A 12,751-nucleotide genomic window follows, 5' to 3' on the forward strand; every position below is an offset into this window, starting at 1 on the left:
AAACATTAAATTGGTATTTTTTTTAGGAAAGGGCACAAGAATCCGGTTAATTGTGCTGTGTTTACTGTATATGCAGAGTTGCCAAAATATATCTAGCTGCCCATCCCAATGTGAACTCACACATAAGCAATTATTCAAACATGCATCATGGTGTCATAATTTGTGTTTATTATTCAGCTAAATCATAAGTAATAACTTCCAAAGTGGTATACATAAACAAGCTGTGCTGACATTTTCCAATCTCCTCAGAGTCTGTCTCAGTGAGCTATTAAAACAAAGACCAATCTGATCATGCATTAAGCTCATTCTGCAGCTGCTCTTGCTGCTATCTAACCTTTTTAAATGAATAGGGCCATGATGCTTGCCGTTATGAGTAATGGTAGTGTCTACAACTCGATAGCTTGTATTTTCCTGCCATCGATGAGGGGAGATAAACAGTGTTCTAAAACTGTAAACCTATTAAAATTAACTCAAACACCTAGCCAAAACATCCATTTTATTTACTGATGCCTTGCAAGAACAGTCACAAAAAAATTGGCCACTGCCAGCAGACTGCACTGGAATACTGACGAGGTGAACCCCTTTGAATCTCTTTCTGTGTCAGATTATATACCAAGACAAAACCAGCCAGGAAGGTGTATATATATATATATATATATATATATATATATATATATATATATATATATATATATATATATATATATATATATATATATATATATATATATATATATATAGAGAGAGAGATATAGATATAGATATAGATATATATATATATATATATATATATATATATATATATATATAGAGAGAGAGAGAGAGAGAGAGAGAGAGAGAGATCGCTTGCATATTTATATATAGCTATAGATATATCTAAGCGAGCACTATCTGTCTGTGTAATATATATATATATATATATATATATATATATATATATATATATATATATATATATATATATATATATATATATATATATATATATATATATATATATATATATATATATATTGAGGAATTAGCCCGGGGGAATTAGCCCGGGGAAGGGCGGCGTACAGACCCACAGGAGACAGAAGGATGGTTGCAAGCGGTGGTTTATTGTGGCTAGGGTGAAGTGAATGGGTTATAAGTGGATAAGCGCGGTGTTTTGTGGAGGCGTGACGGCCGGCGGAGTCTACTCGGGGCGGAGGCGGGATTCCCGAGGCGGGGCGGGGGTTTTCCTGGGCCGGCGTCCTCCGTGTGTGCGACTCCCACTATCCGGCGGTCTCGTCCGCGCTTGTGCCTCCTGAAGAGAGGGAGAGAGAGAGAGAGAGAGAGAGAGAGAGAGAGAGAGATTAGCGTGGGGCGTGAGGTTACCGTCGTGATCGGAGATTGCGAATCGATGCAAACACGCACGGTGTCCGTCTTGACGCTACGATATTCTCCTCCCCTTCCCGGCCGGAAGCGTGCCCTTTTATCCTCCTCCGCCGTCGCCTGAGTGGTGGGACTTCCCCGTTGGATCCGCCAATCACTGGCCGGAGTCGCGTCAGCCCCGCCCTGCCGCGGCGGTCCTTCCGGCTGGCGGAATGTTCGGCAGGAAGCTGCCCACGTCGTGCCGGTGCGGCAGTTGGAGAAGGAGCGATTTCCTTCTTATGTGCGCCGGCACTCTGCCGGTCGCGACAGTACCCCCCCCTCAGCTCCGAGCCTACTGCCGCTCGGTGGTGGGCCCAGAGGGTGTCGGTGAGGGCTCCTTTTAGGGCCTGGAAGGCCCTTTCTGCATCGGCTGTCCACCTCACCTGGTCTGGCTGGCCCTTCTTTGTAAGGTCTGAGAGGGGAGAGGCTACAGCAGAAAAGTTAGGCACGAACCTGCGGTAGTAGCCCGCCAATCCCAAGAAGGCACGTACCTGGTTTTTCGATGTCGGACGCAGATAGTCCTTCACAGCCTCGATCTTCTTTAGTTGAGGCTTCAGCATTCCCCGTCCGATGCGGTATCCCAGGTACTGGGCTTCCGTCAGCCCTGGGTGGCATTTCTTTGGGTTCGCTGTCAGGCCAGCCTCCCGGACGATGGGGCCCACCCTGTCAATCCTTGCTTGCCCCTTCACACGTCGCCGCGATCTCCGGGGCTCGGCTCTCGGTACCACCCGGAATCCGGGCCAGTCTCGTCCCAGGAGGAGGAGCACGGGGAGTTTGGGGATGATTCCGACCTGAAGGGGCCAGGTGCCGGCTTCGCCCCGGATCTGGACCTCGGCTGCGGGGACTTCCCGGGTGTCCCCATGGACACAGGTCATGGTGAGCGTCCCGCTTGGGCGGCGCCCGTCAGGCAGGATGGACGGCTGGGCGAGGGTCACCGTGCTCCCGGTGTCCAGTAGGGCGGTTACTGGTCTCCCTTCGACCCACACCGTCAAGGAGGGCGCCTCCGGCGGTTGCTGCTGATGGAGGGCGCAGCCTGCGAGCCATGGTTTTGTCAGCAGCCGGGCGGCTTCCCTCTCCGGCTCTGTAGGCATGGACTCATCTCGGGGGTGTTCCCAAGTGGGCGCCCCCTGGGGGTTCCTCCAGGTGCAGGGCCGGGTCTGGCGGTCGGACCGGGGGCCCTGGGCACCGAGGGGCCGATCGAGGTGCTGCTGCTCCCCGGGGTCGAGCTCCAGGGTGGCCAAGGTTCGCTCCAGGACAGTCAGGAGTTCCTGGGGCGTAGTTGTGGCGTGTGCCCCCACAGCCTGTCTCTCTGCCCGTGGTAGCGCCCTCAGGAAACGGTCGACCGCCACTTTCTCTGCCACCTCCGAGGCGGTATGCCGATCCGGCCGGAGCCATCGTTTGGTGATCCGGATAAGGGCGCTCATCTGGCACCGTGGTCGGGCACCTGGTCGATAAACCCAGCGATGGAATTCAGTAGCTGCCTGGCCAGGGGTTTGGCCACACCATGCCAGGACTCCCTCCTTCATCGCCAGGTAGTCTGCGGCCTCCTCCGGCTCGAGGGCATAGTAGGCTGTTCGGGCCTCTCCCGTGAGTAGTGGGCCAAGGGCGCGTGGCCAATCTTCACGGTCCCACCCCTCCCGGCGGGCGATACTCTCGAAGGCTTCGAAGTACGCCTCGAGGTCCTCTTCGGGGCCGAGGGGGGGTAGTAGGCGGCGGATCTCACTGCTTGCGTCGGGGAGAGGCACGGAGGCGGCGGGGGCCTCAGTCCTCATGGCGATCAGTGTCTGTATGGCGACCTGAAGGCTCTCGGCGAGCTGCTGTGTCACAGCGTGCTGCTGGAGGCTGGCCTCCAGCAGGTATTGCAGGGTGCGGTCCATTTTGGGGGGGGTTTTCCCTTTTTTTTTTTTCTCTCTCTCTCGCGGGTTTATTTATAAATTTTTTTTTTATTATTTTTTTTTTGTGTGTGTGTGGTAGGCGGGTCTGTACTACGCCTGCATCCTCCACCAGTTGTGAGGAATTAGCCCGGGGAAGGGCGGTGTACAGACCCACAGGAGACAGAAGGATGGTTGCAAGCGGTGGTTTATTGTGGCTAGGGTGAAGTGAATGGGTTATAAGTGGATAAGCGCGGTGTTTTGTGGAGGCGTGACGGCCGGCGGAGTCTACTCGGGGCGGAGGCGGGATTCCCGAGGCGGGGCGGGGGTTTTCCCGGGCCGGCGTCCTCCGTGTGTGCGACTCTCACTATCCGGCGGTCTCGTCCGCGCTTGTGCCTCCTGGAGAGAGAGAGAGAGAGAGAGAGAGAGAGAGAGAGAGAGAGAGAGAGAGAGAGAGAGAGAGAGAGAGAGAGATTAGCGTGGGGCGTGAGGTTACCGTCGTGATCGGAGATTGCGAATCGATGCAAACACGCACGGAGTCCGTCTTGACGCTACGATATTCTCCTCCCCTTCCCGGCCGGAAGCGTGCCCTTTTATCCTCCTCCGCCGTCGCCTGAGTGGTGGAACTTCCCCGTTGGATCCGCCAATCGCTGGCCGGAGTCGCGTCAGCCCCGCCCTGCCGCGGCGGTCCTTCCGGCTGGCGGAATGTTCGGCGGGAAGCTGCCCACGTCGTGCCGGTGCGGCAGTTGGAGAAGGAGCGATTTCCTTCTTATGTGCGCCGGCACTCTGCCGGTCGCGACAGTATATATATATATATATATATATATATATATATATATATATATATATATATATATATATATATATATATATATATATATATATACATATATATATACACACACATACGTACACACACACACACATATATATATATATATATATATATATATAGATAGATAGATAGAATGGGCAGCTTGCACATCTGGAAAGGCACCATCAATGCTGAAAGGAATATACAGGTTTTAGAGCAACATACGCTTCCATCCAGATTTCATCCCATCTTTACTTCTGAAAGACTCTGACTCTCCAAGATACTTTTTTTATACCCAATCATGTTACTGCCCTGTTGCCAATTAACCTAATTAGTTGCAAAATGTTCCTCCAGCTGTTTCTTACTAACACAGCCTTTTTTTGCCCATCGCCACCGTCCAAACTGAGACATGTTGCAGCCAACAAATTCAAAATTACCTTATTTTTTTCTTAAAATGGTACATTTACTCAGTTTAAACATTTGATGTTTTCTATAGTCTATTGTGAATAAGAAAATGGTTTATGAGATTTGCAAATCATTGCATTCTGTTTTTATTTACATTTTACACAGCGTCCCAACTTTTTTGGAATTGGGGTTGCACACACACACACACACACACACACATACACACACACACACACACACACACACACACACACACACACACACACACACACAGTGGTAAAGCTGTACACTTGCTCATTTATGCAATTATCCAATCATGTGCCAGCAATGCAATGTGCAAAACAAATCATGTGGATAAAGGTCAAGAGCTTGAGTTAATGTTCACATCAAACACCATCATAATGGGGAATGATTGTTGCTGGCAAACATTCTCCTGGGAAAATCTCCTGGGATTTTTATGCGCAATATTCTCTAGAATTTATACAGGTATTAATAACAAAACATCTTGTGATCAGCAGTTCTGCAGATTTGAGGCTGCAGTGGGCACATGAAATTTGATGGTTGAAGAAGCATCTCTTTATGGCCACAGTCTACTCATCCTATAATGGCTACTTCCAGCACTATAATGCCCAATGCCACAAAGTATTGGTTCCATGAACATGACAAAAAAGATTTCAGTGTACTTCAATGGCTTCCACAGTCACATGTTCTGAATCCAATCGAGTTTCGGGTCAAGGTTGTGTAACATCCAGCCTGGACATTTTAACTCACTCACCCTCCCCTGAATTGTAACTCACTACTTCCTTTATCTCACCCATTTACTGTATCATGCTTTGCACATGGACTGTTCATTAGATGCAAAGCCTTACAGTTTACTGCAGACTCGTAAATTCTGAGCCGTGATTTCTTGGACAGCTATTTTGACAGGCCTTTTGCCTGATTGTGTTTCTTGCCTTTTGCTAGTCCTTGTTGTTCTGATGCTACTTTGGATAATCTTTTTTTATTTTTTTTTTATTTTTAATCACCCTTCATGATGAGTTGAAATTTCAATTTGGGGGGCATTTTCTTTGGCTTTAAATGCTAGTATGAGGAGACTTACATATTGCCCAGTCACCTCAAATGCAGCATTAGTATAGCATTATTATTAAAATGTCCACTGAGAAAACTGCAGTATACACTAGTTAACAGCAGTACAGCTTGATGAAGCAGGAGTGAAAAGTTTACCCATTTACACTGGTAAGTGTAGGACTGCAGTAAGTTTTATAGTCCTCATCCATGCAGGGGAGAAACCATGTATTTATTTTTATCTGTCTTGCCTTTTTATCCTAAGGAATTTGTTGTGTAGAAAACATGAATTGTGTCTGGTCTCAAGACCAAGACAGGCCACCAGAGCTTTCTAAAGCAGGAATCCAACCTTCACACATGCAAGGTGTAACTGTTCAAATTTTTCTCTACTGCTAGAAATAGCTTTTCTAATATAATTGCTCTTCTCTTGTCTGTATTTGTTTCAATATTTAAAACAATGTTTAATGTCTCAAACCATGATGAATGGATGCTTTTCATGATTTTTGCTTGAAATAACCCAATTGTCTATATCACCCACTTATTCAATGGAGCACTAAAAGCTTTCCTAATTACCTCAAGATGAGCATCCTGCTTGGGTTGAATGACAATTTCCTTAATTAGAGAAGAACCTCAGCCTTGTCTGATCTTTCTCCTCAGGCTCCTCATCCCCTTGCCACAAAACAGCTTCATAAAACAGCTATCGACATCTCACTTGTTTCCTCCAGCAAACATAAGCCATAAATCAGCTGAGAGCAGCAAGCAGGTTGTTTCTACTGCTATGAAATATGCATATTGTATCCAGGTTGTTAGTCATTCATCCTATGTGTGATGCCGATGATGTAGGCTGATATGGTCTCTAATAGGTCTGGATGTGTTTATCTTTTCACAGCATAAAAGTGCCCATGTAGGATTAGTCTTTTTTTTTCCTGATGTAGGCATGTGTATCAGTATTTGCTATTATAGTCCGGTGAGACTTCATTAGTAAGTCACATTTATTCTAGATTTCTTGAATCTTGAATTCTATCATTGTGTGTGACACTACAGTGTTATCCTGTACAATGAGAAAACAATAAACCTGAATTTAATTGAAATGAATACCATGGAAATAAAATCAGCGCTCTTATTTGATAAGATGGAGTGGACATTTTTATCTCTAGCAAATCAAGTGTGTTAGATTTGTGTCAAAGCACTGAAGACTGACTGAGACTTAAAGACTACTGATGGCCAGAGTTTGGCTGTAATTGTATAGTACTTATTGAATAGTACTATTCAGAATACAACAGTAAAATATTTGTATTCACTCCATGAAATATATTAAAGGTACTATTCAGAACACATTTACCTTATCATTTTGTAGGAGAAAACATTTCATATAAAGAGGGTCTAATATTAGTTCCTTTGGTCCCCTTTGGACACCTCCTCCCAGAACCATCAGCAATAAAAACAGAACAGTGTAATTCACATGTACCCTAGTAAATATCACAATATCATTGAAAATACAGAAAAAAGAATGAGAGAAAGGAGTATTCTTCCCATTATTTTAGGATTGTTAGATTAGGACGATGCAACCTCCTGTTGAATTGTCTTGTGAGACACAGCTAAAATGTATAACCTAGGGATGATTGTCATGTCGTTGCAGGCCAGCGAATGCACCACCAACTACAAACATGGCCGAAGATGACTACACTTCCAACACACCTTCACCTTCCCAGGAGTTCTAATTAGAGACACCTGTTCTCAGTCATACGTACACCCACACACTCCTTTTAAGAGACTCTCTCACACACAGCAGATTGTTAAGTATAGGCTCAGTTGCCTTGTCGCTGTCATTATCCAAACTTTATATTGTGTGAGTGAGCGAGTGAGTGAGTCAGTGAGAGAGCCTGTATATATATATATATATATATATTTTTTTTTTTTTTCATTCTGGTTATGACCTTTGTTTATATCCTCAACTTTGTAGATCTGCCTTGCCTGTTTTGGACTGTTTGCCTAATCGATTGACCTTGACTTGGATTGTCGTATTCCATTAAACCACCATACCTGCACTTGGTTCCATCTGTGACTCCATTACGTGACAATGATTTATGGAAAAGGATGTTTCAAGCATGATATGTTAAATGGGTTCACATACTAATGCAAACATACTAAACTATTTTACAGACTATATTTACTGTCTATATAATACTGATTTGCATTGAGAGAAACTTGTTTGTATAAAGAAAGTGTGTGGAGCAGTTACAGGTTATAAGGGAGGGGAATATTGTGCTGTGCATGTAGGTTGCTTATAGTTACTTTAACAAATATGTATACATATACCCTTATGCTTAAACAATATTTCCAAACCCAGTCCACCAGAAGTACACACTTTTGTTCTGTTCCATCTCCCTACATACCAAGGTTAAGGGAGTTTTGGAGGGTTTTTTGTTTGTTTTGTTTGTTTTGAATTGCTAAAGACCAAACCAACATCTATGTATTAAGATTCAATGGTATTTTACAAGGCTCATTGGATGATCATGCCTATAGAGTAACACAATTGGACCACTGAAATCATGGTTCTGATATGTTGGTATCTGGAAGAGAGCATAATGCGTACCATCTGTGGTGCCCTGAGCACAGGGTAGCAAAAGACAGTGGAATACATTTGTTTCCTTGAGCATGTGGTGCAGGTCAAGACTTCACTAAGCAGGGCATAATCAAGTATAATCAAATATATTACATCAATAAAGACTAGATTTGAATGAAAAGACTACATTTAATTGGTAAGAGGTTGCAGTTCAGCAGGTGGTTAAAATCTCCCACATGGTGAAAATCTATAACACAGTGTAAGCATGTACACTATCATAATGTGGCATGTAGAAACTGAAAGCTTATGGCCTGGTTTTGACACTCCATGTGTTATTTGACAAAAAATGGTTTATAAATATTTACAGCCCTCTTACATCAGAATGTTACTGCTAGACCAGGAAGGTCCACATTCAGAGTCCTGCAGCCCATCTGTATGGCTTTGCATCCACCTTAACCTTGAGTGTTGAACAAGCCCCTACTTGTGGTCCTTATAATATCGTAGCTCCTTATAAGAAGGCTTCAAAGCACTGTGGCACTTCAGATACATTGTGTTTTTCATACTTCGCCATCATCCAGAAGAAAAATAAGACTACAATAAAGGCTCAAAAGACTAGATTGGCACAATAAATACTGCGGTTAATCAAAGCATACGATCAAAGTAGTTGCCTTGGTATTAAAGTCTATTACTACAGTATCTCAACACAATTGCCACTGTGATAAACAGTGAATACGAAAAAGGAATGCCATGATTTACAATGTCACAATGTTTACAAATGAGGATCCACTCAAAAATTCCATGTGATTCATAAAAGTGCTGTAGAGTATGTAGATCATTACTCAGTGCAATACCCATAAGTGGCCCTTACAGTAAATCCACATCAACAGTCAGTGGCAAGATGGGAGGCAAGGCAAGGCTACAAGTGGTTGTTCTTGGAAAGGTATGCAATAAGAGCCACTGCTACGCCAACGTAGATGCCGGTACCGATGGTGATGGACAGCACAGCCAGGAAGAGAGCACGTCTGGAGCTGGAGCTGGCATGGTGCAAGTCCCCTTTATTTACTGCTTTGTTAGTCTGGTGGAGAAGAAGAGAGATACAGAGGCAAAGAAAGATGCTTCAGTAAATGCCACAGTAGAATAGATTGAGAATAAGCAGCAGAGAGCATTATATTAGTAAAAATGGAAAATAAGATGATGATGAGGGAACAGTGAAAAGGAGAGTAAACAGTGAGTAGAAATTATTAATTGGCTCATCTCCAGTAGCAGACTGACTGGGGGTTTTAGTAAGAGTGGTTGCATAAATAATTTGAGTGCCATGATTCACTTCTCTCCTGAGGGCACCAAAGCCTTTGAAGTTCAGGAAATCTTGCCAAGATTTGGGACACTTTTTTTTTTATGAATTCATTTATATCTCAAAGCTCTGCTTAGTTATTTTTCTCCTCCTATATGGCAGATGTTTCTTTATAACCTCTTAAATTACAGTCCCCCCTAAACTATTGGAAATGGCAAGGCCAATTAATTTTTTTTTTCTGTAGACATTTTGGTTTGAGATCAAAAGATGAATATGAGAAGAGAGTTTAGAATTTCAGCTTTTATTTCCTGGTATTTATATGTAGATGTGTTAAACAAAATATAACAACACATTTTGTATCAGACCACCCAATTTGTAGGTGAGCAAAAATATCGGAACATGTGACTGACAGGTGTTTCTTGTTACCCAGGTGTGTCCTGTTAGATTGATTGTTTAAACAATAAATAGCTCTGAACATCTACTCTTGGTTTCAGCCTTCAGTTTTGTCTGTGAAGAATGCATTTCAATCAGAAATCAATCAGAGGCAATGAACAAACACTGGGTATGATCACTACATCAATTTGGAATGTTCTGAAAAAGAAAGAAACCACTGGTTTACTGAGCAACAGACACCGAATGGGTTGGCCAAGGAGAGCAACAACAGCTGGTGACAGAAACATTGTGAGAGCTGTGAAGAAAAGCCAAAAAACAACAATTCAGTTACAACAATCACCAACAACCTTCACAGGTCAGGGGTGAAGGTATCACAATCCACCATCTGAAGAAGACTTTGAGAGCAGAAATATAGTGGCCATACCATAACATGAAAACAACTCATGAGCAGTAAGAATCATAAAGCCAGATTGGAATTCACAAAGAAATACAGAGATGAGTCACAAAAGTTCTGGAACCAAGATTAACCTCTAATAAAGTGATGGAAAGGCCAAAGTGTGGAGAAAGAAAGGATCTGCTTATGATGCAAAACATACAAGCTCATCTGTGAAACAGGTGGAGGTAGTGTCATGACTTGGGCTTGCATGGCTGCTTCTGGAACAGGATCATTAAGCTTTATTTATGATGTAACTCATGATGGTAGCAGCAGAATTAATTCACAACTTTACAGGAACATTTTGTCTGCCAATTTACAGAGAAATGCATCCAAATTAATCAGGAGGAACTTCATCATGCCACAAGACAATGATCCAAAACACACTGCCAACTCAACAAAGGACATTATCGGGGGGGTGGGGGGGGGGGGTGGTGGAAGGTTTTAGACTGGCCAAGTCAATCACCAGACCTTAACCCAGTTGAGCAGCATTCACCTCCTGAAGAAGAGACTGAAAGGGAAAATGCCCCGAAACAAACATCAACAAAGAGGCTGCCGGAAAAGCCTGTAAAAGCATCACAAAAGAAGAAACTAACATTTGGTGGTGTCAGTGAGTCACATACTTGATGCAATTATTGCAAGCAAGGGATATGCAACCAAATATTAAGTGTTATTTACTGTAATTTACTTCTAAACTTATCTGTTCATATACTTTTGTTCAGTTGGGTGTTCTGATACAAAAGTTCTGTTTTATGTTGTTTAACACATCTACATGTAAATACCAGGAAATAAAAGCTGAAATCCTAAACTCTCATAGCCATCTTTGGATCTCAAACCCAAATGTCTTTGGTTTATAGCACAAAAAAAAATTAATTGGCCTTGCCCTTCCAATAGTTTCGGAGGGGACTGTATTTCTTTTTCTATTCATTTGATCTACTGCATAATGGCAAGAGAAAACCCAGGCTGTCTGCCTCTAGCCTTTTGTCTTACATCTTTGCCTGAGCATGCAGCCATCAAAACAGGCAGCAGCATACTAAACATAGCTTGATGATGTTAATTGTCAAACCTAAGCTCTAATCTATCAGCCAATCATATTAGGAAAACCCAACCTAGCTGCATAAAAAGGCAGCTACAAAAGCAGATTACTGCAAACATGCATCATCAATCAGGATGATATGTGGCTCAGGGAAGAGGATTACAGTTTCTTCTCCTATAAGTTTTACCTCCACACCCTTCAGCTACAGTTAGCTACCTCTGTATGTTAAGTTAATCAAGTTCTCAGTAAATACTGGTCCCATTTAACGTTTTATGTGCTTTATAATCTCTATTCCCATTTCTTATTCCAGCAGGGTGCCTGTCTGAGACTAGGCAGACTAAGGAGAAATAAACAGCATGCACAGTAATTTGGAATAGATTTAGAGCACTGGAGAAATTCTCTTTTGCTTAGTAAATGAGTTTTACAGTACACACACACAGGCACACACTCTCTCTCGCTCGCTCTCTCTCTCTCTTTCTCTCTCTCTCTCTCTCTCTGTCTCACACACACACACACACACACACACACACACACACACACACACACACACACATTGTGCCTCTCATGGGAGCCCCAGTTTCTCTCTGCTCAGTGTAGGGTGAGAACTAGAAAGTAGAGTCAGTCAGTGAAAGCCCTTTGAAATGCAGAGGGAAAAGGAGAAAATGCTGAAAAAAGGAACCAGCAATCCACATTAGTATAGTATACCCCATAAAACACTAATTAATCATATTATTATGTGATAATTAAATAATAATATGTTAGTATTATATGGAATTATTTAATATAATAATAATAATTAAATCATCCTTCTCAAACGCTTTATCCAAAAGTAAGTGTGGGTGTGAAAATTGTCAGTGGCAGCGCTACTGAAAAATTTATGTGTTCTTTTTATATGTCCCATGAGATAACAGCAGGACATCAGCACAGCTGACAGCACGGCGAAATCCACTGGGCCCTAAGTGCAAACACAGAGTGAGGCGAGGAAATGTCTACCTGCTGCGTTCACAAGTAAGATGACAATCAGTAAGGGTGATTAAAATATAGCATTTTCTGTAACTGCTGCTGTGCTTCTAACTATAGCTTATGCTGCAAGATCTCTTGTGTCACTCCATGTGTTGTATCACACACTGGATTACCAACTGAGTGTGAGGATTATATCTGTTTTGGGGAGCTGATTTTAAGCTGTAACCCTAACCCTAACTGCTGAATTATGAAAATACAATCCATTTCACTTTCTCCAGAGCATAGAATAATTTAGGGCATGGGACTTTGAGAGGTTGCCGAGCATGAGGGAATAGTGGGCCCTGTGCACACATTAATTTATGCTTAAGTTTTATGGTCACTTGTTTCAAGTATAATTTGCACTAATTGGTTTATCTGTCTGATATCTTATGTTGTTATCTTCAACTGACAAATCTCAATAAAGCTTTACAAAAAATGTAACAACAGAGCCTAATCCTTCTTAGATTTATGTATCTTAAT

General features: G+C 42.9%; 2 protein-coding genes across 2 annotated transcripts in view; both read right to left on the bottom strand.

Moving 5' to 3' along the window:
- Positions 1-1,026: 1,026 nt before the first annotated feature.
- LOC124628962 (uncharacterized) lies at positions 1,027-3,890 on the bottom strand. The gene is made up of 3 exons (XM_053679583.1): positions 3,802-3,890; positions 1,399-3,665; positions 1,027-1,288 (listed from the first exon to the last, which is right to left on the bottom strand). The coding sequence occupies exons 2-3, from the start codon at positions 3,270-3,272 to the stop codon at positions 1,108-1,110; spliced, it is 2,055 nt and encodes a 684-aa protein (XP_053535558.1). The 5' UTR covers positions 3,273-3,665; positions 3,802-3,890; the 3' UTR covers positions 1,027-1,107.
- A 4,410-nt stretch (positions 3,891-8,300) lies between these two features.
- The window catches only part of LOC108262873 (synapse differentiation-inducing gene protein 1), a 30,432-nt gene continuing 25,981 nt past the window's right edge, over positions 8,301-12,751 (bottom strand). The window contains exon 4 of the mRNA XM_017463228.3: positions 8,301-9,191. Within this exon, the coding sequence (XP_017318717.1) occupies positions 9,033-9,191 (159 nt within the window). The 3' untranslated portion in view covers positions 8,301-9,032. The remainder of the gene's footprint in view (positions 9,192-12,751) is intronic.

The sequence above is a fragment of the Ictalurus punctatus genome, chromosome 3 (genome assembly GCF_001660625.3).
Source record: "Ictalurus punctatus breed USDA103 chromosome 3, Coco_2.0, whole genome shotgun sequence".
NCBI lineage: Eukaryota > Metazoa > Chordata > Actinopteri > Siluriformes > Ictaluridae > Ictalurus > Ictalurus punctatus.